At 39.5% G+C, this 27,881-nt stretch overlaps 1 protein-coding gene across 4 annotated transcripts in view; it reads left to right on the top strand.

Moving 5' to 3' along the window:
- Positions 1-27,881, top strand: part of WDR33 (WD repeat domain 33) — a 69,448-nt gene that overhangs the window by 28,985 nt on the left and 12,582 nt on the right. The window contains exons 8-17 of one of the 4 annotated variants that reach the window (XM_064666923.1): positions 21,800-21,926; positions 22,493-22,647; positions 22,782-22,860; positions 23,373-23,483; positions 24,297-24,391; positions 24,600-24,608; positions 25,220-25,306; positions 25,551-25,690; positions 26,060-26,212; positions 26,582-27,610. In XM_064666923.1, coding sequence (XP_064522993.1) covers positions 21,800-21,926; positions 22,493-22,647; positions 22,782-22,860; positions 23,373-23,483; positions 24,297-24,391; positions 24,600-24,608; positions 25,220-25,306; positions 25,551-25,690; positions 26,060-26,212; positions 26,582-27,610 — 1,985 coding nt within the window. The other 3 variants (XM_064666919.1, XM_064666920.1, XM_064666922.1) reach the window with 3 other exon arrangements.

Raw genomic sequence — 27,881 nt, 5'->3', positions numbered from 1 at the left:
AGAAGTCACAGGTAAACAGACTTTTCATCTGCTCACAGATGTCTGCACATCTAATCATACTTAAATAGCTGTAGAATTTATTTGTTCCTTCTACTCCACTCCCGGATCTTTCTTAGCAAATAATGTACCGTGAAGTCTCTTAAGCTGTCTAAATCTATTGTATGCTTTGTATTCTCTGCCTGAAAGTGAAGGATCTCTTTCTTCAGAGTTTTTGACTCAGTCAAATTGCAAATCCTGTACTTAAAATTATAGATGAGTTCCATAGTTAAAAGGAACTACATCTTCAGTTTGGTCCCTTGCTTTTAAAGATACGTTAGTAACCAGCTCTTACCCTGGATGCAAGTGGCTTCTGAAACTCTTCCCTTTTCTTGGAATGTAATTGAACTCTACATTGGATAATTTAAAAGAAAAAAATCCTGATATTGCTGTTTCCATCTTTCTTCCCTTTATCTGAGATTTTTCTTTTGTTGTCCTTGTCTCAGCAAGGAGAGAAAACTCAGCAAATTCCAGAAATGCACATATGTTGATACTGTGTTTCTTTTAAGGAGACCTACTGTTTAAACTTTCAGCTTTGTGTGAGGGTTGCTTCTTTGTACTGTTAGGATTTCAGGTATCTCTGATAGGTCTTCTAGCTCTACTGAGGCATCCTTGCATGAATATTAGAAGGATGAGATGAGACCTGGCTGATACTGGCACCAGCCATATGACTCCAGAGGAAGAAAGTCCTTGAATTTTCGAACTTGAAAAGATGGGCTGTTTTGAAATGCTGCGTTTGGACCAGTTCAGTCTCCTCTTTGTTGGTGAGTTTTAGTGTTGCAGGTCTCTGATCTTTGTGAATCTCAGCTGCCAAAGCCAAGCTGGTGATGGGGGGAGGGATAAGTTGCCACTCACTCAGTTGAGGTACAGCTGCACTCCAAATGGCTGGGCTTTTCATGTGTCAGGCACAAGAAATGGTGAGGATCTTACCTTCACTTGTGACTTCATGTGGAATTAACCATAATATGGCACAGTACTCTGCAGGAGTCAGGAGCCACGTGCAGTGAGTGCCACTGCTGGAGCAGTGAGCTTTGTCCCCAGCTCGTGCTCACAGTTGTAGAGGAAGAAAAGAACTTTTTTAGGGGGTAACATTGATACTAATGATAAAATCCTGAACTCCAGAGGCATTTCGATGGTGATGCTGAGATGGTCCCCATCTTCCTTTCCCAACACAAATGTGGTTGTTGTAAAGGAGACAGGCTTGGGTGCATTAAGGATGGTGATTTCTTGGTATCTACTCACCAGTATTTGTCATAGCAAAGGTTCTCAACAACAAAAATCATCTGGAGTTAGCCCTCTGCCACTTATGTTAGTAACTCATCTCTGATAAAGTCTTACGTGGATAAATACTTGGAATTGGGCACTTCAGTAATTATATTTTTATTGGAATCTTTTATTTGACATACCATTTCCTAAGAGACAATAGATAAAATAAATAAAATAAAATTTATTTCAGAATAAATGGTAGAAGTCTACAAAAAATAAAAAAACACAACTTCTTGCTGAAAATAATCCATATCAGCCCTTAAAAACTTTCCTTGGAGGCTTCTTAACACCACTTTTCTTTTGTGTGTGGGTTGAACTGAGTACTTTTTAATTTTTTTTTATCTTTTCTCTTTTCATATCCTCTGGTTACTGTACTAAAAGCTTTTGTGCATCTAGGTAAGCATAGACTTTGCAAAGTGTTTGGTATTTTCTTTGCATCATTTAAATTCTACATACTCAAGTTATTTCTTGTTATTTTACATTTAGCTCTGAGTGCTATTCTGACTTGAGCAGTGAGACACTTGGCAACAAGTTTTATCATATGGGAGATAGGGAGAGAGCTTGCAAATGTCATCCCTGAAATATGATGGTGGTTTTTTTTTTCTGTCTTCCTTACCTGCCTGGCATTACTTTCTCATGAGAAAGCTGGTCCTGCTCATGACACATGGCGTTTATAGGAAGACACAGAGTCAGAATTGAAACTGGGGAATGTCTGAAATGGGATTGTATAGCAGACCAGGAGAAAAGGGATAAATAAGAATCCTGAAAAAATTGGGTGAAGGGTATCTGGAAATAAGAAGGATAGGGAATGGAAGGAAAGTGTGGAAGCTGTGTCAGTATGAAAAAAAATAATAAAAACAACAGCTCGTGTAAGGATTGGGAAAAGCTGGTGGCAATGTGAGCATGGAGATGAGAAAGAGATGTGATGGAACCTCACAAATCATGCTCTGGGCATTGTGGGGATAACTCAGAGCAGCCTCAGTTGCTGGAGCAACCAGAGAAGAGGCAGGAGGGGGTTTATGGCTGAATGACACACTTGGGTACAAGTGGACTGTGTAGAATGTGCCAAGAGTGTCTGTATGTGTAATAATGGTACCCATAATATCTTTTAAATTTTATGTTCTGTGTCGTGATTCTTTGAGACTCGGTGTGTTGGAGTAGAGTTAGGAACACGCTCTGTATTTTTTGGAAGATGAACATGGAGAGAATCATAGAATAAGCTGAGTTGGAAGGGACCCATCAGGATCATCAAGTCCAACTCCTGGCCCTGCACAGGACACACCAAGAGTCACACCATGTGCCTGAGAGCATTGTCCAAATGCTTCTAAACTCTGTCTACCTTGATACTGTGGCCACTGCCCTGAGGAGCCTGTTCAGTGCCCAGCCACCCTCTTGGTGAAAAACTTGATATCCAACCTAAACCTCCCCTTACTCAGCTCCAGCCATTCCCTCGAGTCCTGTTACTGGCCACAAGAGTGAAGAGATCAGTATGTGCCCCTCTGCTTCCCCTCAGGAGGGTATTGAAGACCACAGTGAGGTCTCTCCTCAGTCTCCTGCAGGCTGAACAGACAAGTGCCCTCAGCTGCTCCTCATACAGCTTTCCCTCCAGACCCCTCACTATCCTCATTGCCCTCCTTCGGACACTCTTAATGTCTGGTTTTATATTGTGGTGCCCAAAACTGCCCCCAGAACTCAAGGTGAGGCCGCCCCAGGGCAGAGCAGAGGGGGACAATCCCCTCCCTGGCCCAGCTGGCAATGCTGGGCCTGATGCCCCCAGGACAGGGTTGGCCCTCCTGGCTGCCAGGGCACTGCTGACTCGTGGCCAACTGGTCACCTACCATGACCCCCAGGTCCTTTTCCACAGCACTGCTCTCTAGCATCTCATTCCCCAATCTGTATGAACATCTTGGGTTGCCCCATCCAGTGGCACCTTCTCTTGTTAATCCCTGTATGGTTGGTGGGTGCCCGAGTCACTGCTGTTCTATTACAGGAACAATGCCACCATTCTTAGTGTAACTGGGAGAAAGCTGTTTATACCACCCAATTAAAGCTCCTTAGGTTGTTCAGTAGTCCCTAAGAAGTAATATGGACTTTTTTTCCTTCTTTTAAGTTTTGTCAGTGTAACAGCTCTAAAGGTGAAGTATCTTAAAGTTGCTCCTCAGACCTAAGGCCAGCTCTGGATTCCTTCACTTGGGAATATAACAAGGCACATGTGCTGCATGCTTCTGCAGATAGCAGTGGGGTAGAGTAAGCATGCAAACACGTACTCAAGGTTCATTTTCAAAGTTCAGTGCCAGAACATTCCAAGTGACTGATCCTTATCTCACAGTGAAAATACAAATTGTCATTTAGTTCTGCTACTTGCAGATAAAGGCTCTTTGTTGAAAACAAAATACTTCTAAAGGGAAGACATTTTGATTTTTGCTGCTGAAAGTATACATATGTCTCACAGGTAAAGTAACTGTGGTGGAAGTTTTGTATATTCATATTTTATAGTAGGAAGGATTTTAACGAGGTGGGTTTTTGTTTTAATTGGAAAGTGTTTGGGCTGTTAAATGTCTCAGCTTTGAAGCAGCACATCTGTAAGCATGACAAGTATGGCTGTACAGGAGAAGTCTACAACTTCTCTAAATATTTTTATCGTATAAAAAGTTTCACAGACTAAGTTTAACACTTCTTCCATCCCAGGCAGCTTGGATTACTGCTTGTGGTTATTATCTCAGTGGAAGCATCTGATATTTGTAGTTCTGCAAGCCATGATTTTGGTACATTACACAAGCTGCCCAGTTCTGGCTTGTGTTGAACAGTTTAATCAATGGGTTAGTTATGTATTTTTTTAAAATGCAATATTTTTTAAATCCACTGTTTCTCATATGGTGTATGCATTGATTTTGCCCCAGTGGAGATATGTAGGTAGGTAGAGCAATTCCAGATGTAAGTACAGCCACATCGAGAAGTGCTTATGTCACTGCAGATTAATTTTCTGGCTTAGACAAGGCAAGAACTGCAAGTATTTTACACATACTGTTATTGAAGACAGAAGGTAATCTTTGTCTGGTTTTGACCATTCATAGAAATTTTGTATGAACCTTTTTGCTTACCAGTTTGTCTTTGAAAGGGAACTTACCGTGGCTGTTTAAATATGAGCCTGAGCTGAGACATTGAAAGTTAACTAGAACAGGGTTCCAATATGTGCTTCCACCAAGTCACCACGGTCTCAGAGAGTACACTGAAAACTTTCATTCAAAAAAGCTGGGGGAATATGTTGCCTTAGCTGCTTAATGTTGGGGAGGAAAATACCTTTTAGTAAAAAACAAGCCCAGCTGCTGGTGTGTGCTGACAGATGTGTGTTTTCTACCATACGTACAGTAGGGTTTTCTTCTTTGCCTTTTTAGAGTGATAGAGCATGAAAATATTTTAAATGTTATATTAAAATCTTACATTCTAAACTTCCATCACTTCAAAAAAACCTTCCTCTAAAGAGAGTCATAATACTATATAAATTAGTAACCGTAATACTGCTGTAATAACTGTAGCTAGTTCTCAAACAGAGTAGAATGAATTGAAAATGTAGCTCAGCATCCAGTCTATTATTAATAGTGTATGCTGGGGAAATCAAGTCTAAATAATTATACAATACCTTTACATTTGAACTTTCCTTTATAACTGACTTCTTTCTCTCTTCTCCAAGAGAGCCCTATTCTGCTTTATTTTTTTCTCTGTGTTAAGGAAGGAGTAGCCCTGATAAGCATTTACCATCCCCAGAGTTTGCACAGCAAGACTTTAACATTCTTTCTTGCTTCACATGAGACCTAATGCTCCTTGAGATCTATTTTTCATCAAAGATTGAGATTCTTTCTGGTTTTATAAATAATCACTACACTAAAGGATTGAAAAAATCTGAGAGTCATCTTTGAATTGAAGGAAGAGCTGATATTCCACCCCACCCCCCAACTTTCTGTGGGAGAAACTTGTCCCAAAATAGAGCATAGAGTAAAACATTTTTCTTTGAAAAGAAATTTTTCACCATTGTTTTATATCTGGAGATATATAGCACAGATTGATGTATAGATAGTATTCTTAGGTAAGTAATTTCCCACTGAAGTACAAGTTTAATGGGTATCCCTAGAAGTTCAAATGAGTTCAAACTCATTTGATGTTCCAGGCATGTTGCCATAATAAAAATAGACATTATAGTAAAATTAAAAGTTCTGAAAAAGAAAATATTTTAGTTTATCTCCTTTTCTAGTCCAGTAGAAAATACATTTAAAAGGCTGTTTTCACGGTAGAGATGATCTCACGTTCAGTGTCTTTTTTTTTTTTTTACCTTTTTTCATACTAGTGCAGTAGAAGAGTGAGAGTTTTGCTTAATTCTAGGTATTGTGCAGTCTCTGCACCTGGAGGTTTTTAAAATAAACCTGGCTAAACCCCTGAGTAACCTAGTCTGACACCATAGCTTTGAGCAGCAGGTTGAACAAGAGACTTCTGAGGTTTCTTTGAGCCTGACTTTTCCTGTGATCTTAGGATACTGACTTCCCCTCTTTTACCAGAAGAGAAACCAAGGAACCAGAAATCCTAGTGATGTAATTTTTAGTTACCTTCAGCTGTCCACTGGTATATTGGACATAAGGAACTGGCCTTCAAGACACTATCAAAAGTTCCTTATTGTTTTAGTTCATTTTTCTTCCAGCATTTAACATGCTTGAGGAAGTGCACAGTATTTGGATTGGAAAGATTTCATGTTTAGTGGATCTTTTTCTCAGATATATAAATGTTTGTTCATTCCATAGTGACTAACCATATATTAGACATAATCATCACAAGTTTCAGAACTTGCCTGGTGTCTCACAAGCAGTAAAAACTTGTTGTAAAGAAGATGGAAGGTGTGACAGTGTGTTGTCAGCATCTTCAGAGCTCCTGCTGATTATGTAGTTAAAGTGAGGTAAAATAATACTTATATATCCTATGTATATGTAACAGTTATGTTTGCATATATAATTTTTATATATATTGATATATAAAAACCTATATAATGGTCCCCAGTGGGACATTTTATCACCTTAATATTTGTTTGCTGGTTTCTTTTCTGTTTCAAAATGATTTGGTCTTGGAAGAGATCGTGCCAGTAGTGTTGTGAAAGCTCTAAAGCACATGCACAATTAGATTGAAAATGTTTGCTTTAAAAGACAAGAAAAATACCAAGAAAAGAGAGCTTTAGGTAAATGCTCTACTCCCTGAACCAGGGCAGCCTAGGTTTGTCCTTGTGCATTAATGTTCCTGAAGATGCATTTCTCTAGATCACCTTTCCATGTGGCAATAAGTAGACCTGCTGTGTTTGCAAATATCAGCTTTTACATCCAGGTGAAAAGAGTGTAGGAGAATCTTTTTTTCATCTCTTTCTTTCAAGTAAAAGCTGATCTACAGAGTATATTTCACTGTTCATACCCACACCTAATCCAGGTCTTGACTGACTTTAATGTAAACTAAAATTATTTATTACTGCACATTATTAAATAGTATTTTGAGGCTGCAGTTATCTTAAAGTTAATAAATATTTGAAGTTTTTTTGTCTTAAAACATGAAAAGTACTGGCCAGATTTGTTCAGGTGTTTCTTCTGCAGATGAGTTTAGAAAGGAGTAACCACACATTTCAAAATTTGTAGATAAAATTCCTCCATCTGAATTGTAACAAATCAAGAGAAAGGAACAGTTGCACGTGGGAAATACAATCTGGACAGCTGTAAAGCATATTTGTATGTAGCATAGGTACTTAAAATTGTTAGGAAGACATCTATTTTCTAAGAATTGACTGCAGCTTGATATGGTGCAGTGTGTTACTGGTTGCTGTCTGTGCCTGGTCAAGAAGAATCCTGCCTTTTCTCCTTCTGTTCTTTCTTATCCATGCATAATTCATAGGCAGAAATAATGTTTTTACTTAGAGCAGCTGATGTAGTGAGAAAAAAGGGCAGGGTTTTGTTGTTTGGTTTTGGATTTTTTTTAAAGACCACACCAACCTTTCTTAAGGATGCAGAAACTTGCTTATTTTAGGTCAGCTGATGTAGATGCCTTTTCCCTACAGATCTTGCTTTATACCCTTAAATCCTCAACCAACAATAATTCTTTGTTGCTTCCCTAGCAGGACCTCACCTACTTAAAATGAATTTAAAAGCATTTTCTCTTTCACAGTACATACATTCTGAAAATCATTATTCTCTTGGCTACTTTGCTGAATTTAGTCCTTAAAAATATTGATAATGTTGATGAATATGGATTTCTGTTGATTACCATTCTCCTTTTGGAAGTCACTGTTCTCCAGAGGCTTACAAGTGAGCACATGGTATTAAGATTAGGAGTGTAAAAAGCTAAATTAAATCAGGCTGCTCTTTTATTACATTAAGAATGCTCTGCAGTTACATTCTGGAGATCTTTGGGCAAAGGTAGGTTCTTTGTTTCACGCTATTCCCAGCTTGTCAGGAGCATCCTTTGCTTCTAAAGGAATGGAGTAAAAAGGAATCATTCCAGTCACGTTTCAGTCACAAGCGTGTTAGATGTGTCATTTCTGAAGTACGTGTTAATTGCATTTGCTGACAGTTTCAAACAGGGCTTTTCTAAAAATGCAATCAGGAATTTTAATGCTTTTATTAAACTCCAGAATTCCTGTGATCACATTATAAAACTGGAGCAGTGGAGGCTTTAAATAGCAGGGGCAATCCTGCCAGCCGTGTTTGTTGAGATGGAGCCACTATTTCCTGGCTGAAAAACACACCCTGCTGTCTCAGAGGCTTTGCACACACTGCCTGCTGCTCTCCCACTGCCATTTTCTTTTCCCTGCATCACGGAATTCTTCAAGGATTATCCAGTCCTTCTCCCTAAGAGCACTTACCGTGTGTTTCAGTCTGCCATTTCACCAGGAGGATTTCTGTTCCCAGTAAGTCTGGATGGAAATACTGGCAATTAATCTGGGTTTTGCACAATGGTTGAAGCTTCATTATTTCCTGCAGAACTCTGTCCTCTCTGGTGTCCTCACTCCCACAGGTGTAGCAAACCACAGCAGTTGGCTGAAATTCAAAAAAGGTTCTAATAAATGGGGAGCTATTCCACAGAAATTACTTACTAGAAATAGCAGCAGCTGGTTTTTAACCCAGTGCATCACCTCTGTTTACCAAATTAATAACTTTTGTTCCAACAGAATGTTGGTTTTTGAATAAGATTTTTAACTTTTTTTGCAAGCTGGAATAATTTACTTTGCAAGTAAGTTTACGTACTTTAACTTACTTTGCAAGTAAGGAGTAGGCATGAGACAAATTCTCCTGAAAAATACTTAGCAGCAGCAATTATCACAGATACCTAACAAACATAGTTCAGTATTGGTATCTGAATGTGGGGAATTTAAATTAGAATTGAATTTAACTTTAAATTAAAAGTGCCATGTTAAAAATCTTAGAAATTGATGTTGCATTTACTAGACATGAGGGGTATCACAATGCTTTTCCTGATGTGTCTACTCTTGGCAATCCTTGCACAGAAAGGAGGACTCAAGCTTAGGAGTGAAAAGTTAATTAATTTTTCAGTTTGTTGCAGTCCATGGCTCTTGGATCCCAGTTACTACAAACTGGACATCTGCAAGGTAGCAAACCCTGCTGCTGGTTTAGGTGACATGTTCTACTGACCAGATGTTCCCCCCCCCCCAAAAAAAAGTTTCTCTTCATTCACACAGTAGCAGAAAAGTCTTCCTAAAACTGTATGATAGACAAACTTCCTGTAAGGGTTTACATGTTTGTACAAGACAGCAGGACTGTTTGGCTGCTGCTTTGCCATAGAATGGATGTCATGCAAACTGCATCTCAGTGCAGAACTGAACCCAGAGGTTTCTGTGAGAGGTGCACTGGCCCAAAGGCACAGCCAGAGCTTAGGGAGCTGCTGCTGCAGTGGGTGCCAGTGAGCAGTGTCTCAGGAGATGAAGAGCATTTGTTCCTAGAGCCAAGTGTTTCCCAGCCTTCTCTGTGCCTGCTGTACCTTCTCTCCAGTGTAGTCTTGTTGCAGTTGGTCACATTCATAACACACTGACATTTGTAAAACTGCATCTCCCAGCAGCAGATAATCCACAGAGTACGTATGCCAAAAACAGAGACCAGCCTAATGAAGGTGTATTCTGTGTACTAAAGCAATATCTGTATTTTACTTGCACTGAAAATAAACTCTTGATGTGGGATTATACCTGTTAAAGCTTCCTTTTTTTTTTTTTTGTTAACTTTTTAAGGTTAAAAGTGCACTTTGCTTCCCAATACAGGGTTGCTGTGTTAACAGAAATATTAAAAGATCAAAATGTAAATTTGGCAGAACTGTTACCTTGCATCATTTTGCCAACAAATATATTTCTGATTTTTCAGTTTCTTCAGTGTGTTACTTCAGTAGCAATGGCATGCCCTTACCCAGCCTTTCTGAAACAAAAATTATACCATCTTCTCTCAAAAAAATCATCTTGCTTTGGTCTATGATTATGAGACTATGTGGGGAAATTCATCTGTGCAAGTGAAGAGGAGACTTTACTGCCTCCCCCACAGCACCAGTGTAATTGTATTTTACAGAAGCTTTCTAAAGCCTGACTTTGTAGAAGATAAATACTTCATTTTTCCCATTCCTCAGCTTAGCCATCCCCACACAACACAGACAGCACTGTAAAAGGTGTTTTATTGGAAGAGCACAGATCAGCTCTACTCCAGGGTGGAGAGCAGATTTATAGTGGTGATGACCTCCCCACCTCACTATTTTTGTGCCCAACCTACTTACTTTGTTCTTCCAGTTATTTTGCAAAAGTGTGCCATTTTCCCTGGAGCATTTTAGCTGGTCTCCTGTCACTGGAGTTTCAGGTATGGACCCAGTTCACTGTGGTTATGGGAACTGGTCTGTACATTTCTGAGACTCGAAAGATATTTTGTATTTTCTTTCTTTTGGTGTGTGTAAGATTGAACATTTTAAAAGCTGCTACAGAAAGCACTGAGAGAAATCCAAAGATTCCTTAGGAAAGAGCTTCTTTCTGAATCACATCTGCCCCATAAACACTTGTTCTCTTTCACCTTTAATCTTAAATTTGTTATCTAGTTGGTGTTTTTATTTTGGTGGTTTAAACCCACATTTTTACACAGCTGCAAATTTGAAGCTGAGCAGATGTCTTTTGGTGGTTTCATATAACAACTGCTCCAAAATCCAGGGGGAAAAAAGTCCCGTACATCACTTGTTTGTATTGTCAACTTCTGTTTCCAGAATGGTAATAATTAAAATCTGTGTTGTTAATATTACTCCTGTTGTGCTAGTACTGTAACAAAGAAGACAGGTAAAATACTGCAGGCAAGATCATCGTTTCAGAAAAACTGAGAAGTTTCTTTTTTCTCAGCATTGCTGAAGAGATGGTCAGACAGCTTCCTTTTCTGATCTGTGTGGCCTTACAGATAGATGGACATTCTCTGTCTTGGATTGTTTTGTCCATGTCATTTGATTTTTTTTTTTAATGTATTCTCTAGAAATTTGGCTTTATATATTTCTAGAAGTTTGTATAAAATTTTTGAAGGGTTTTTTTAAAACTCTGTTGTAAAGTTAGTTCAAAAAGTACTTCAGACTAACTTTTTTTTTTTCCCTGAGAGTGTAGTGTTTTTGACTAACAAAGTTTCTGTTTATCTAATTGGAAAATTTTCATTTTGAAATAGTAGAAAATGCTTCTGGTGCGAACATGAATGGGTGTGCAATAGCACCAGGAGTTATTTGCTCCAAGTGTAGATGTAGCATTGAATTGAATATTTTTAGTTCTTAGGAGTAATTTCCCTGCTCTAATCAATATTTTTTTGCCATGAAGGTTCTGCTTGCTTTATGAGAACATACACTGCAGTTACAGTTGCAGTAGGTTCTTAGGATTCCTTCCTGCCCACTTCTGCATCATTCCTTTACCTTATTTCAGGAAATTGTAACATGCTACTCGATGCATGTGTCTGTAGATTCAAATACAAATTCAGTCATAAGGTGCATCACAGAGGGAAACACCACACATACTGCCAGTACCCTGTTCCTGTCTTGTCTAATGTTTTTATTCCTTTGAAGTCAGCAGTGAAACAATCTAACTGGTGGTGATTTCCAGAAGCACAGAGAAGTATTCATGTATCCATAATGGGGTGGGGTGTGTTTGGTTTCTGTATCCTCTCTTCTGGTTTTGAAAGAACAGTCCCTTAATTATGGTGTCAGAGGAAACCTGTATCACACTTTTTTTTTTTTACATTAGTAGCATTTTTTCCCCCTGCACTTTAAATGAAATACCTCTTGTTTTGTCCACGTCTGTGTGTGACATTAGTAAATGAATGTGAGGATTTTCCACAAATTGTTGCCAGGACTTCTATTTGGAAACCCACTTGAAGTGGTGATGGACCCCTTTACCTTCTTCTCATAACCATGTATGTTGTCTTTACATGTTCTTCATATTTTTTCTCTCTGGTTTTGATACATCTGAGTTACTTAAATACTCTCGTTGTATCCCATTTCTTCCCGTTGATATTTCTCCCTTCATTAGGTTTTATTGCACAAAATCCCTGGTAGGTTTTCAACACCATATTTTTTCCTGTCTGTCTGTTCAGTCACATATGAAGAGCTTTACTTTGGATCTGTTCATGTGCTTGTGGAGTTTCAAATGAGACATGAGGATGCATGGAATTTTAGAGAGCTTCATAGATACTTGTACAGCCACACTGCAAAACAGTTGCTTAATGGGGGACCTATTTTTAGAACTGAAACAAAAAAAAATTTGGGTTCCTCTACTTAAATAGGAACTGCAGTGTTATTTTTAAATCTGAAAGAGGAAAAGATTTTCTTAAATTTCAAAATTAGTAGGTGGCAAGAAAAAGGACTTAGTCCATGAATGTGGTGGTGATATAGGAGAGTCAAGGAAATAAGAGGAAATAAGGTTTTATCTCTCTTAGGTTTCTGTAACTATTCAAATCATTATTTGGCTCCTGCAATTCAATTACACTTTTCCTCTGAGGTTGTTATATTTTTAATTTTGCTGTTTCTCCTCATTATCCCAGAGATCACCACTAGGTTAGACTTGTCTGTAAGTCACTGTGTGATAATTACATGCTGCATTTTGTTCTGGTTTAGTTCATGGTACTCTGACCATTGTGCGTGTTTCTGTCACCATAACCTACAGCCCTTTCATATTTCAGTTTCTTGAAAATTGGTCCTTTCTGCTTCAGATGAGAATTGTGCTGTCTGTTCAGCCTCCCCTCTGCATAGAAGGAGCAGTGCTTTGTAGCTCAGTGCTCTGCTTTCTGCCAGCAGTTATTTTCAGCTGCTCCCTGGTTTGCTCAGCCTTGGTGGCCTTGCAAAACGAAAGAGCCTCTGTCCCCATATCCCTTCTTGGATCTCTTACACTTGCTAATTGTCTGGATTATTGGCTGACACAAATCTTGTGCTAGAGTCTATGTAAAGTTTGATAATCTCTCTGTTGTCCCCCTCCCTCACCCCTGGGCCAGCTGCTTCACTTACTACAGAGAACATTTTCAGTCATGCACTATTTGCCCTAGAACCAAAGAAAATAGTTTTCCTAACATTTGTGTACCTTAACTCATTATTTCCTTGCTTGAAATGATAATGAGCTCATACTTATGTTTCGTAGTGGTGAACTGACTGTCAAAAGTAGATTACATGGCTTTTTTGGTTAGGAAGAAGAAAAACAGGTTTTTGTGCAAAAATCCTGTCGCTTAGAATGAGCAGCTGGCTGAACAAGTGTTCCTCTGTGTCTGGCCAGATGATCATGCCTGTCTTTAAAAGTAAGTTACTTGTTTGGTAGAGAGTTGATAGTAACTCTCCTCTCAATGGGATGTTAAAAAGGTAGGATCCTGCCCTCTCAACCATAAAAACACATTAAAAACTATTCTTCCAGTCAAAGAAAATTAAGTTGACTGAAAGATCTTGGTAGTCCTTTCATGCTGGGTGTTTTTATAAAAGTTTCTGGGTTCACTTTACAGTAAGGGTGTATCAAGTTATATAAAAGATTTCTAGTAACTTCTTTTGCTGGGATCCACAAATGTTTTTCTTAGTTTTTAGCAGCTTGCTGAGAGTGTGCTCCTCTCATGTGGCTACACAGGGCTTTGAAAGTTGGGTTAACCTCTAAACTAGGTATTTGGACTATGCTTTTCTCTTGCAACAGCCATAATTGCCAGCAGAACTTAAATAAATATCCAGCAGGATGTAAAAGGAAGTAATCAATGAAAATGATTAACAATTGATGCTCTTAGCTTTTCTAGAAGTCCTTGTTCTCTTCCCTGAGTTGGAAACTAAGTACTTCGACTCTACCACGTACAACTTTGACTGAAATTTTGGTCAAAGCACAGAGCTGGAGGCAAGCTGCTACTAAACTCTGCAGTGTCCCCTGATTTCCTTCCTTTCTTCTCCTTTCACTAAATTGCCAGGCTGAATTTTAGGATGCACCACCAAAGTTTCCTTATTAGCTTCAAGTTAATTTAAAAACATGTCTGAATCAATACTGTGTTTTAGACATTCCTCCTTTGAATTACTTACTGTAGTTTCAGTAAAACTGTCACACTTTGGCTTTGGTTGGCGGCGTTTCACACACGTGTAACAGGCAAAGGCTTGACAAAAACCTGCAGGTGGAAGGGCTTTTGACTCCCTGGTGGCAGCAAGTGACCACAGCAGTCAACATTTCCAATAATTAGTGAGCAGAACTAGTTTCTTAGGTGTGTGTTTAGAAAACCCCACTGAAGCTACTCAAGGATCAGTACATCTTAAAATTGCATTGGTTACTGGAAGCTTGGCTTCAGGCAGAAGTTTTTAACTCCTGCCTCACTTTGTTCTCAGTTCATCAAATATAAGTGTATGTTCTGACTGAGCAGTAGTTCAATAGTTACTTTCAGATATCATTGTGAGTCCTCAATTCATTTGGTGTTCTAATCAGATTCATTTATTATGGTTTGGGGTTTTTTTAAGTTGATGGTCCAGGCTATGAGCAGACTCCAAAAACACTTGTTTAGTTCATGTTCAGAGGACTTGACTGGGAACACTTTATTGTGAAGATTTTTTTTGGTCTAATTTTACAAAATAACATGCTGCCCAGAAAACTGATTCTGTACCCAGATACAAAGCCACAAATCTATGGAAACTGCAGGCCAATAATTGACAAGATAATTGAATTTCTCATCTGTTAAGTTCATGCTTTTTCTTGCCTTGAAGGAGCACACATTCTGCTCTTGGACACAGCTGTACCCTCCCTGTTCTATACTCCCCTGTTCTGTGCTGTGCTGTGCCTGGATGAGATCAGTCCTGGTGGCTAAAGACAGCAAACACTTGTTAGAGCCAGTGCAAGGTCTGTCAGATCCAGTGATTAGTGCCAGATACTTGAAAGGAAGGTGCCAAAAAAAAAAAAGGCAATAGAAAATTGTGGGACACTCTCTGAGGGAGTGTTTTCTTCACTCCTGTCAACTGTTAATATTATGAAGCATGAGAGTTTTTCTTACAATTGCTGTTCATTTTTAATGTTTTTGTACAGTATTTATTTTTATTATCATTAAATGTAAATACCATTGTAAATAAATATTTTCTGTCAATGAAAAGCAAGTGTGTTGCTGCTTTCAAAGTAGGCTGGCTAATTTTTTAACAGAAAAGAAAACATCTAGTCCCAGCTACTTTACAGATAATGTAATGAGGAGAAAAAAAAAAAAGTTTTACCTCTTGCAGTTTAATAAAGCCCTTTTAATTCTCTCATAACTACCTGCAAAGAAATTATAAGTGATATGCCATGAGAATTTCAATAGATAAGTGTGCTTGAGTGCAAAGTAGAATCCAGTCTGCATTTCATAAATAATTTAACTGTCAGGAAAACCTGCCTTTGTCCTTGAATCCAGCTGCCATTACTGCTAAGCACTCACATTTCTATTTGGAATAAGGTGGTGTTGGAAGTTTTAATGTGGTGTATCTTCTCCTTTGACACTTTCTGCCCTATTTTTCCTGTCATTTTTCCTGAGCTAGCTCTGAGCTTCCTGATGACTTCCTCTTTAAGATTAATAGTGACTTTAATTAGAAATAACGAGTGGTGTATTGCAGTAAGCATTGTGCTGCATTTAAAACATCATCACATAGGTGATCTCCCTGTGACAGAGATGCTCCTAATGATTTAAATAGGTGGCTTTGGTAAGTGCATGAAACTGGTGGTAAGTTAAAAAATCTGGACACTGATTAAGCAAAATTAGTAAAAAATTTTATAATATTTTCACATACTAAAATAACTTTTTGATGATAATTATCTGTGGTCAATCTAGATATGACTTTAGCCATGTATTATGCTTAGAAATTGTGAAACGTGGATAGTTAGTTGATTTTTCTCAGTTCTCACTTCTGAGAGAACGTTAAACAGTCTTCACATGTTACAGATGCTGGTCCCAGTGCTGTGCTGTTGCACAACCTGCTCTCAGACTTGTTCAGTGCTGACATGTTTTACAGCATAAATAACCTGATGGGGTGTAAGTAATGATAACAGCATAAATAACCTGATTGGGTGTAAGTAATGATAACACTCAGAAACAAATCCAGGAGTTACAGAAAAGCAAATGCGTCTAAAAGGAAAGGTGTCTCTAGAGTGTGTGTAGACTCAAGCATGAACATACTCAATGATTAAAAAAGAAAGGACCTGACACCACAAATCTCAGACAGCAGACATCTTCAGCTCTGTAATTTTTCTTTCTGTTCGAAGCAATTAATTTCAACTTTAGGAAGTGCTCTGCTTCAGTGAATGGAAGAATTAAAAATTCCCTCTAAGTTTAACATGTGAGTAGTTAAAGACTGAACCCAGCATGACCAGTTCCCACATACACTGGGACCCAGCTGCATTTTTTCCCCTCGCTTTAAGCCCTTACAGAAGATACTGTAATTGAATTTCCACAGATGTAAAGAGTTCAGATCACTGCATGCCTTTACTGGTAATTACATGTAATACAACCACCTTTACTCATTATTCTTTACAGTGCATTTGCCATTACCAAGCTGTGCAAGCACACAACTAGCATTGTTTAAACTTTGTTTGCTAGTTCTTCTAGGGTTCTGTAGAACTCAGAGTATTCACTGAGCAGTGTAAGTTTGGGACTAGCACATACAAATCCTAAACTCATTTATGGAAACACTTATTACCTGTTCTGGATAATCTTGGAAAACAAATTTTGTTTAATCACACCTGTTTCGTTAGTGTTTACTGATTATTATTATTTCTTAACCGGATTTCACAGATGATGAACTGTCCTGCTACAAGAGCTTTTGTCTGGGAGGAAAACTTACTATGATGGTAGAAGTGTAAAAAAAAAAGACTATTTGTAAACAAAGCTGAATTATGTCCCATTCTGCTACTGATTTAGAGAAATACTGATGATCTAGGAGACAGTCCCTGTAGGTAGATCAAATATAACAGTCTCTGCTGTTTCTAGATAACAAGTTAAACTAGCAGAGAGCTAGAGAAAGACTGTGAGCAAACCAAGGATGATAAAACTTGAGTTCACGGGACAGAGATCTGAAAGCATGGTGGGAGGCATTGTTCTTAATCCAGTGAAGACTGAAAAGAGCTTTTCCCTTATTTTCTCATGCATCAACCTCCCACGTTATGCTAAAAAGCATAAGCACACTGTGTGTCTGCAGAGGGAGGGTTTCTGTGCTGTTTATTCTTGGGGTGGAGAAGAGGGAGTGCCAGAGCTCTTAGGACACCTGGGAGGAGCACAGTTCACCTAATGTGATAGGGCAAAGAACACTGAATTACTGGAATTAAATATATTACCCTTGCTGCCAAATGGTGTGGTGTGATCAGGACAGTACCCAGGTTCCTGTAGGTGTGAGGTGTTCGGTCCCCAAGTGAGCTGTACAGGGAAGCAGGGAACTGCTGGGGAATGGGGGACCATCAGGTAACATTTTAAAATCCTTTCATAAAAATGGAACAGGCAGAATAATCCAATTGCTTAGTAGGCTGGAAGCAAAAAGTAAGGTTAAAGGGAATTATGTAGAAAACTTAGAACACCTTTCTTCTGACATGGTTGTTTCCATTATCTTCGACTTGGAGGTGGAGAGCCTTAGCTTGTGTGGTAGTAAGACCTGATGTTTCTTTGCAGATCCCTTGGAAATAATCCCCTGCAAAGACCCTGCTCTTCTGAGAGGTGTTTTTGTTGTTTTGGGGATTCACCTTCCCATACTGTGTAGGTCACTGTGTGGTGACGAAAACGCTTCGATCTGACCAGTCCAAGTGGGGGATACACAGCTGAATTTACTCTCTATTTAAAACAGCATAAGAGAACCACTTGTCTTTGAAAAAATAAACCCAAGCAAACAGAATTCTCTCTAAATGAGAAACAGTATTTTTGTAGTTAAATGATTATGTTAATTCTTTAAAATATATATTGATATAAATATCCATTTTCTTTGGAACATTGATGTTAAAATGTAAGAAGCTGCCTTAAGAGTGGCATCTCAGTATGTGTATATACATCCACATAATTGCTGAGAAGGATCTAGAAATTCTACAGTATCATTTATAAAATTCTCTTTCAATTTATGTGCCTTCAGAATGGGGCTAATCCCTAGGGGAAAGGATACAAAAGAGAAAAATTAAGCTACAGCAATAAACCTGATATATCTGTAATTGCTGTACAGTTACATTGTAAAATATATAAATGTTATAGGCTGTAATATGAAGACAATGCTTCAAACCAACCCTATATTCACTAAGTCATAAATGCAGAAATTAGTGTGAGAGGAAAAAAAAATATGTGTACTTTCTCAGACTTGTGACAGACTTGATTTGATCAAACACTACTACTCAATCTTATTATAGCTTGTTATGCTTTTCACTAACCAGGGTTTCTGTTCAGTGTCTTTTAAAGAACAACCCTTGAAAGAAGTTGACTAGAAGTATTAACAATTTTAATTAATAGGATTATGACTAAGGGCACCCTATTAAAACATTTTATTATGCATATGAAAAATAACATTAGAGAACTACTTTTGTATTTGAGCTTTAAGATACTACATATGCTTGCTTTTGGTTTTCTGCAGATTTTTTTAAAAGGTTGGAAAAAATTTAAGTGAAATCAACAACAATTAGTATTTATTCTTAGACATTCACTCATGGTTTAGTTCCCCAACTAAAATCTTTGCCTTCAGTCTTTCATTTTAGTTGGTTTATGGGCCTTCCCTTGCCACGACCTGTAAACAGTTCACACATTTCAGTTCATTTATCCATAAAGCATCCCTACAAGACAGGGAAGGGATAGAAGGTTTGTGCCCATTACAGGTAGGGCCTCAGGGTGCAAGAGTTGTTCAGAGAGGAATTCCCACCCTGCAGTTCTGAGGTGTGTGACTATTGAAGTTACTGAGCCAAAGCTGTTGTCAGCAAATGGGGAATATAAACTGTAGGGATTTGCATGAATTAAGGTTTTCTGGGTATGGTGTTTGGTGACAAGGGGGTTTTGTACCAGAGGGGAAGCTGATTCACAGGTCTTAGCCCAGAACTAAGAACTGAAAACAACTATGAAGTAAAATCTGCGAGGCAGCTCTTTCTCTGGAGTGTTATTTTACATGTATTTTCTGCATTATCTATCTCATTATAGGTAGTAGTGTGTACATCTATCAGCAGAAAAAAAGGAGAAGCAATATACAGTGTCAGTTACTTCAATTAAAAAAGAAATTTTAAAAGGTCTGATTAGATGATGCTGTTGAGTTATTTCTGTTATGTAAATGTTCTGAGTTAGTTCATCCCTTGGGAATAGTTTATTTAAAGCATATTTGTTGTAGGGAAGAATTTATTTTCTCTTGAGAAAGCTTTAGGAACCAAGAGCTAAGTGTATGTAATGATCCCATTTCATGTAGAGCTTTGTCCTAGGTGGCTCTCTTGAGGACAGAATAGATCACTTTGACAGATTACAAAGGAGGGTCCCAGTTTTCCCCCACTGTAGCCTTAATCCAGAGCACATGGTTGAAAGAGTGCTCTCTGCAGGAAATGCCAGTTATCTGTTTAATCATATATATGATTACATAACCATTACAATGGTTATGTTTTTAAATAGTAGAAGTTTCTTCTCGTCCTTGTGGTTAATATTAATGTGCTGATGGCCAAAAGCTTTCTGATGAGTACCCAGTGGTTTATCTGCTCTGGTTACAAGTTCTGAGTGTCCTGGCATCTTTTACTACCTTTCAGCTTTGTGGTCTGGGCCTAGTGGGTGGCAGCTTTCAAACCTGGCTCTCAGAAGCCCATCAGTGCTGTCTGTCACTGCCTCTCCCTTTTGAAGAAGTTGGAAGGGTGGGTGCTTCAATTGCTCTGTTAAAGATTGCCCATTCTGAGCCTTCTTAGGGTACATACTTGGGCTGGCATACTTGGGCTGGCTTAACTCAGGTTAGGTCTCGGAAGAAGAGCCTAAACCAGGCCTTGCACAGGATGAGCTGTCACCCAGGGATGGCCTTTCACCAGCATCACTCATTTTCTGGATGCACTCTTTCCCACCAAACAGAGTAGCCCTGTGTCTCTCTGTGCTTTTCCATTCCTAATTGTCCTTATTTCGAGCAGCAAGGCCAATGTTGTTCCAGTCCACGTGGGAAGGGGTTTTTTATTGTTTTCCTGGGCATTGTTTATTTCATATTTATGATGGGACTGAAGTATTCTAGTCTGAACACATTTTCATACAGTTCAATCAATTATTAACTGTAATGGAATGTTTCTCTGTAAGGGCCTGGTTTTGCCCTTGAATAAAATCCCTTGTCTTTCCCTGGGGACTGCAGGATAATTACCTATGGAATATCATCAGCTGGAAATCTTCAAGCATGAATTGCCCTCCACTATGGAGGGAGGAGCATTTTCTCTCTTACTACTGTCTGGCTTGTCCCTTCCAGATAAACCCTTGGAAGCAAGGTTTGTTCAGCCTTCAGCTTCCTGTTTTAGTTGAGAGGGAGATTTAGTCAGAGCAGATCCAGACAGACAGTACCTCTAATTTCAGAGGAGCCAGAGAGAAGGGAAACACATCTTAGAGTGCCCCTCTATTGGCAGCACAGAGCACCCCTGCACACTGATGATTTTTGGAACCTGACATTCCTGCTCTTCCCTAAAACCCCGCATATTCCAAGGGCAATTCTGCCTGCTGTGGCTGGGGGAGGAGAGTGGGGTTCTTTAATCCATAGCATCAGTCAGTTCTTAAAGTTGTTTCCGTGTACTTACCAAAGTTGTGTTCATTTCTTCTTGGGTCAAGAGCCTCTTGCCTGTCTGTCCTTTCCTCCAGAGAGGGGGAAGTTTGCACTCACTTGATGGAGAGAGTGCTCTCTGTGTTAGCAATTTACTTTTATTTTAAGATACAAGTATATTGGTTATTCTAATTTGGTTTTTCTGTGGCCTCAGAAAAATTTCAACTAATACTACTTCTTAATGTCTTTTCAAAGTGAGATCTCTATTAAGACAGCTTGTGCTGCTTAAAGCAGTCTGTGTGGGAGCTGTCTGACTTGATGGGAGCCCTTTGTCTTTCCTGGAACATGCTCCCATTCTTCCATGCCATTTTATAACCTCTGTGCCTTCATGTTACAGACAGCCCTTCCTTTCTCATCTTGCTTTTTTCTTCAGTCACTGCATGCTGCCTCATTTTCTGAGATGGACTATAACTGTTGGCTTTCCCTTGAAGTGGGCTGGCTTGGAGAGAGATTGGAGAAAGAAATTATTGTTCATTTTTTCTTTTCTAAACCCCTATAGTTCAGCTCAGAAACCTCATTTTGTCATGCAGCAGGAATAGGCTTTTTTTGACAGATTTTTAGCTCATCTGAGCAGCACTGATTCTCTATCAAGGTCAGTCAGTCAGTTTGAAAGGAAAGTATATCACAAGAGTTTTTCTCTCCTAACTCTTGAGCATTAGAAAAGCCTAAATCCTTCTGACCTGATAAAAGGTCACATCTCATAAGGTTTCTTTTCATGGTATACTAATTTAGTTTTCAGGTCCATTATTTAATTTCTTTGCTTATTTTCTGACAGGACAGCAAAAGGGTAGTACTGATAAGATAGGAAGAAATAGGTATCTGATTTTCATTTCTACAGTATTTCATAGAAAGTAAAGTGTCACAGTGTTATTTTCCCTCACCACCTCCATACAAGTGCTTCACCAGTGTTACATTTAAAATATTGTCTAACTGTATAGGACCAAAGCCTAAAGAACAGTTCCAATTTGAGCAGAAACTTCTTAGAGAATTTTTCTCTTGGTGAAGTGAGCTTGATTTGAGGCTGCAGTCCCAGGAGATGCTCGCAGCAATTACTGGGAAAAGAATGCAACACAAATAACTTGGAAGAGTTTTTCTTTTGTTTGATTTTATGTTTTGTGACTTGTGCTCTGTGATGTTTTTCATTCAGTTTTACATTACAGTTATAATTACCCTGTAATTTTTCAGTGTCTTTTCAGTGTCCGTAAAATCTCAAAATGAATGGTTTTTATCTTCTTAACAGGACATGGAGCAGATGTGAAATGTGTTGACTGGCATCCAACAAAGGGATTAGTTGTTTCGGGAAGTAAAGATAGCCAACAACCCATCAAGTTCTGGGATCCAAAGACTGGCCAGAGCCTTGCCACACTGTAAGTTCTTGCCCACAGACTTTTGAGTTGCTCAAATATAAGCTAACTTCATAAAATAATTTTTTTCTTAATTTTCTTCTTAGCTCTTTTCCTAACATCTTTTCAGCCATACACAATTGCTTCAAACATAAAGCTAGTGCTTTAACTTGCCAGAACATCTAGAGGTCAGATTGAGACAAGTCTGTACTTGGAAAATTGCGATTTTCATGTATTCCTTATTTAAATTTACTTTGTCCTTCTCTGTAGACCTCCTAGTCACACAGTTCTCATTCAGATTGAAATATGGAAAAACAAATGAGATGTTTCATCTGGCTGATGAAAGCTTTCTTATGCTACAGTAGAAATATGCATAGTAACTGTCTCAGGGAGCACTACCAGTTGCTCTGAAGTACAAAAGACCAGGATCAAAGCATAGGACCTTTGCACAGAAAGCCCCAGTGTTCTGCTTTAGTAGCCTGAACTCCTTTGTTATTGACCTGAATATTTGTGACCGGCAAAGTACACGTTTTTATCTGTGTCTGAAAAATAATTATTGGGGCAAACAATCTGCCTTTCTCTGCTTGCAGACATGCTCATAAAAACACAGTGATGGAGGTGAAACTGAATCTCAATGGCAACTGGCTGCTGACAGCTTCCCGTGACCACCTCTGTAAGCTCTTTGACATCCGTAACCTGAAAGAAGAACTGCAGGTCTTCAGGGGTCATAAGAAAGAGGCCACAGGTCAGAATCTCTTTTATTATGTGGACTGTTATCATTAAGTTTGGATTAAAAATTAAAGCTTTTGAGGTCCTGATTTCCATTCATCAGAAATCCTAGTGTCATGGCTTCTGACTGTGGCTTACTTTGTGTTTCAGCTGTGGCCTGGCATCCTGTTCATGAAGGGCTGTTCGCCAGCGGAGGATCTGATGGGTCCTTGTTGTTCTGGCATGTTGGGTAGGTGGCATTTTCATCAGCACATTGGAAACATGTTGGTCAGGTGGGAAAGCTAAACAGAAAGTATCCTTTTCCCCTTCGAATCTGAATTTAACCTGCATGGTTATGGTACGGTTTTTCTCTGTACCTGAGAACTTTGTTAATGTGCTTCATTTATGAAGAGGTTTTCCTGTACAGGTGTGTTTTAAAGGATACAATTGCTTGCACAAAACCAGCCTTTTGTTGAGAGGGTGATGAATGGTCGAAGCTCCTAGTTTCTTAAAGCTTGTTCTGAGGTGCTGTAGTTATTTTGGTTTGAAATGTACAGTTAAAAATCCCTACATTACTGAATTGCCTATTAAAAACCACTGGGAACAATCAGTTCACCCAATAGAAAAATGACAGAGGCTTAAGTTTAACAAAATATGGGATAGAGGATGAACAACTGAATAACAAAAGTTCTGTATTGTAGCTGTAGCACATATTCAGCTGTGTATGACTGATTTTTTGTTTAATTTTTTTTTATGCATCAGGGTTGAGAAGGAGGTTGGTGGAATGGAAATGGCCCATGAAGGAATGATCTGGAGCCTGGCATGGCATCCCCTCGGACACATTCTCTGTTCAGGCTCTAATGATCACACCAGGTAATTTCAAGTATCTAAAGAAAAGGTCTAAGGGAATGTATGTACATTTAGAAACTAGAAAGTTGCCTGGCATCAGTGAACAGATACATCGGGATGGGATGGTTCTAATACACAACCAGTTGCCAAAGCAGAGACACCAACTTATGTGAATGGGAAGGCTCTGACGTTTTACATTACAGGGTAGAGTCTAACTTCTTGTCTTTCATCTAAGGAAGCCTTAAAAAATACTCGAATTTTGGGTTGTTGGAGCTCTGAAATCTCCTTAAGAAATTTTTAAAAAAGAGTTATTGTAGTTTCTTGCTGAAGAAATATTGTTATCTCGACAGCAGTTTTTTCTGCAGATCATCTGCTGGTCGTGTCTGTCTTTTCACATTGCAAAACTCTTTGGAGGCTGTAGTTTGTGTATTTAGGTTGAAGATGCTGTAAACATGGGGCATTTCATAAATGCAGTAAGGTTTTGTGTGGGAACGTGTGTTTTGTGCATATGAAGAATATATTTGAGCAAGAAGGTTTTGGAATGGACTAGAAATATATTTGTTCAGAATCTGATGTTGATGCCTTGTACTTATACCCATTATACTTTGAAGCATCTTCTAACTTGTAATTATATAATTCATTATGATACTTGTAGGCTTTTTTTATTTTTGGTTTGAACCTCACACCTAGAGGTGAGATCTAGAACTGAACTTGATTTAGTAAGAGTTGAATCCTTATATAATCAAGATAGCACACTAAAAATCATAAAACTAATTAGATTAAAAATTGTTAATGCTCTTGACCCTTTATTGAGATCATATAACTTCCTTTTGGCAGCAAGTTTTGGACTAGAAATCGGCCTGGAGATAAAATGCGAGATCGTTACAACTTGAACCTGCTGCCTGGGATGTCAGAGGATGGTGTGGAATATGGTAAGGCAATTTTCCTCCCTGTGGAAGGAAGAGGGTTGGGGTCAGGAACAGACCTAGGTCATTAGCTGACACTTGTGGGTAAGGTGAGGAAGCAGAATTATAGTGTTGCTGACCACCTAGTCAAAGATACCTTTTCATAAGGATAATTTTACTCTGCATGTTATCAGTGATCACCATTCCAACAACGAGCTTTGTTCTGTTTCCACAGCTCCAGGAGGTAAGACCTGCTCTGTCAATCACAGGAAGGAGGTTTGGCTCTCCCTCTGGCAATATCTCCAGTTTACTTTGCTTCCTGAAAACTTCAGCTGTCTTCAAGACTTCCCACAGACCTGAACTACAGCACAAAAAGCTGTATTATTGAACTTCACTAAAATCTTCAAACTTTACTGCCCTCTTAAGGACTTATTTCAGTAATTTTAGGCTGCTCAGGGTGGGCCTCAGCCACTCATCTGTTTCTTCAGATTTTTGATTATTTGCTCTTTTGATTTGGGGAATGTTAATTACAGTGCACTACTTTAATCCCATTTAAGTTTTAATATATAGAGATTTGTTATAACAAAAATGGGAATGGTTATCTGTTATACCCTAAATGTAACTTTGCTGAAAAGGCATAGTTTCTGACCTTTTGACATGTATTTATGAATCTGAATTTGCAGTTCTTTTTCTATCCTGTAATTCATGCATGGAACTAAAAAGTGATCCTCCAGTTGTAAAATGTGTATTTACTATTGGGATATGATACTAATGGTAACAGCATGTAAGAATCCAAAGGGATAAAATGGTAAAGAAAAATGTTCCAAGTATAACTATTTATTGTTTTTTCTCTAGATGATCTGGAACCCAACAGCCTGGCAGTTATTCCTGGCATGGGAATACCTGAACAATTGAAAATAGCCATGGAGCAGGAGCAGATGGGTAAGTAGTAGCTAAGGAGAAGCATTTTACTGAGCAATCCAGATACTGTGTGACTTTTTTTTCATTCCTTTCATATTTTTTGAGAGCACAGATGCTTTTTTCTGAAGTTCTGTGTTGTGCGTATTTCCTGTGTAAAGAAGGAGGAGCTGGAAACCTCTTGATCTCTTTTGCTAAATAAGCTGTAAAAATAATAAAGGATCCCTCTGTAAGCCTGCTCTGACTGTTTGTTCCCCTGGTGCCAAAGGGAAAGATGAGTCGAATGACATTGAAATGACAATCCCAGGACTGGACTGGGGAATGGAGGAAGTAATGCAAAAGGACCAAAAGAAAGTGCCACAGAAAAAAGTTCCCTATGCAAAACCAATACCAGCTCAGTTTCAGCAGGTGAGTACCTGATACACAGGGAACAAAATAATCTGTTATTTTCCCAACTTCAAAAGTTGTGTGGCTGTTGAAATGTTTTGGATTTCCAGTATCAGCACTTCTGTATCAACACCCAGTGCCATTTTTCACAGTAGCTAGTTTAATTACAATTTAAACATAAAAATACTTGGTTAAATCCCTTATGTCTTGTATCTACACCAGGAAAAAAGTTACAAGATGTGGAAGTTGTATTCAGCATTGGTTTTAGCTTCCAAGTATCCACACTATATCCATACTACACAGTGTTTCAGCACATCCTTTTTCAATGCAACAATGTGTTGTATAAATGTTGTTCTGCATAATTAATCTTGTGTTTCCTAATTTTTATAGGCGTGGATGCAGAATAAAGTTCCTTTGCCTCCCCCACCTGAGCCATTGAATGATAGAAAGGAGGATATTAAGCTGGAGGAGAAAAAGAAATCCCAGGCGGAGATTGAGCAGGAAATGGCAGCACTTCAGTACACAAACCCACAGCTCTTGGAGGTTTGTGTGGAAACACTTATTAGCAAATTTTCTTTAGTCCTCTATGTGATAGATTTGGACTTCAGCACTAAAGTGAGCAGCTTCCTTTTGTAATGCTGTTTTCAGCTTTTTGTAAAAAGACATCTAACTGATGAGGATTTTGCACTGAATGTGTGATGCTGGGAAACCTTCAGTGAGGCCCCCACATCTCAGATAACCGACACTGATCTGTGGGTCTCGTCAGTTAGGGATTTCTCTTTAGTTAGTTATTTCTGTTAACTACAAGAAAAGCATTTTTACTCCTGAGAAATGAAATGATGGCTTCTGATTTTTAGTTGTAACATATTTCTGTGCTTATTTGATTTTCTGGGTCTCTTTTTTTTTGGACAGCAATTGAAAATTGAGAGACTTGCACAAAAGCAAGCAGAGCAAGTGCAGCCACCGCCCCCAGGAGGATCTCTCCATGGACCCCAGCCTTTCCCAGGGCAAGGCCCTATGTCACAGATGCCTCAAGGGTTTCAGCAGCCCCTTCCACCTCAGCAGATGCCAATGAATATGCCTCAGATGGGACCTTCTGGTCCACAAGGACAGTTCAGACCTCCAGGACCCCAAGGTCCATTACACCAAGGAGCTGGAGGTCCACAAGGGTTCATGGGACCACAGGGACCTCCAGGTCCCCAGGGGCCTCCACAAGGAATGCCACGGCCTCAGGATTTACATGGACATCAAGGAATGCAGAGACATCCAGGCCCCCATGGGCCAATGGGGCCTCCAGGTCCCCAGGGTAGTGCTGGCCCTCAAGGACACTTGGGGCCGCAGGGCCTGCCGGGCTCTCAGACTCATTTGGGACCGCAGGGTCCACCTGGCCCTCAAGGTCACTTGGGTCCTCAAGGTCCCCCTGGAGGTCAAGGAATGCAGGGGCCACCCGGTCCACGAGGAATGCAAGGACCTCTTCCTCACGGCATGCAAGGAGCTCCCGGATCTCAAGGGATGCAGGGCCCTATATCCCAAGGACCTTTGATGGGACTTAATCCAAGAGGGATGCAGGGTCCACCAGGACCCAGAGATAACCAGGGACCTAATCCACAAGGGATGATGATGGGTCATCCACAAGAAATGAGAGGTCCTCATATGCAAAGTGGTTTACTAGGCCATGGCCCCCAGGAGATGCGGGGCCTGCAGGGACCCCCGCCCCAAGGTACAATGTTGGGGCCTCCACAGGAACTGCGTGGGCCACCCGGTCCTCAGGGCCAGCAGGGACCTCCACAAGGCTCCTTAGTGGGGCCTCAAGGAAACATGCAAGGACCTCAGGGACAGCCAAACCCTTCGAGGGGGCCTCACCCTTCTCAGGGCCCTCTGCCCTTCCAGCAGCAGAAAACACCTCTGTTGGGTGACGGGCCTCGCCCCCCGTTCAATCAGGTACGTGCTGCTCTGTGGAACAGGAGGAGTGTTAAGAAGGTGGGAATGATGACTGTTATGTGGTAGGAATGCACAGCAGGAGCTGAGAGGCTCCGGGTTGGGTTTTCCTTGCAAGACTGAGGCCTCAGGAAAACTGAAGTGATAACGGGAATGGTTCTGTAGCTTGGAAAGCGCAGAGGTAGAAGGTGTCCCTGCCCATGGCAGGGGAAATAGGTGATCTTCCAGCCCAAACCATTCTGTGATTCTATGACAGTTAACTGTGGAAAAAGGA

The sequence above is a fragment of the Pseudopipra pipra genome, chromosome 10 (genome assembly GCF_036250125.1).
Source record: "Pseudopipra pipra isolate bDixPip1 chromosome 10, bDixPip1.hap1, whole genome shotgun sequence".
Lineage (NCBI taxonomy): Eukaryota > Metazoa > Chordata > Aves > Passeriformes > Pipridae > Pseudopipra > Pseudopipra pipra.
This window is presented reverse-complemented; position numbering and strand designations above follow the sequence as displayed.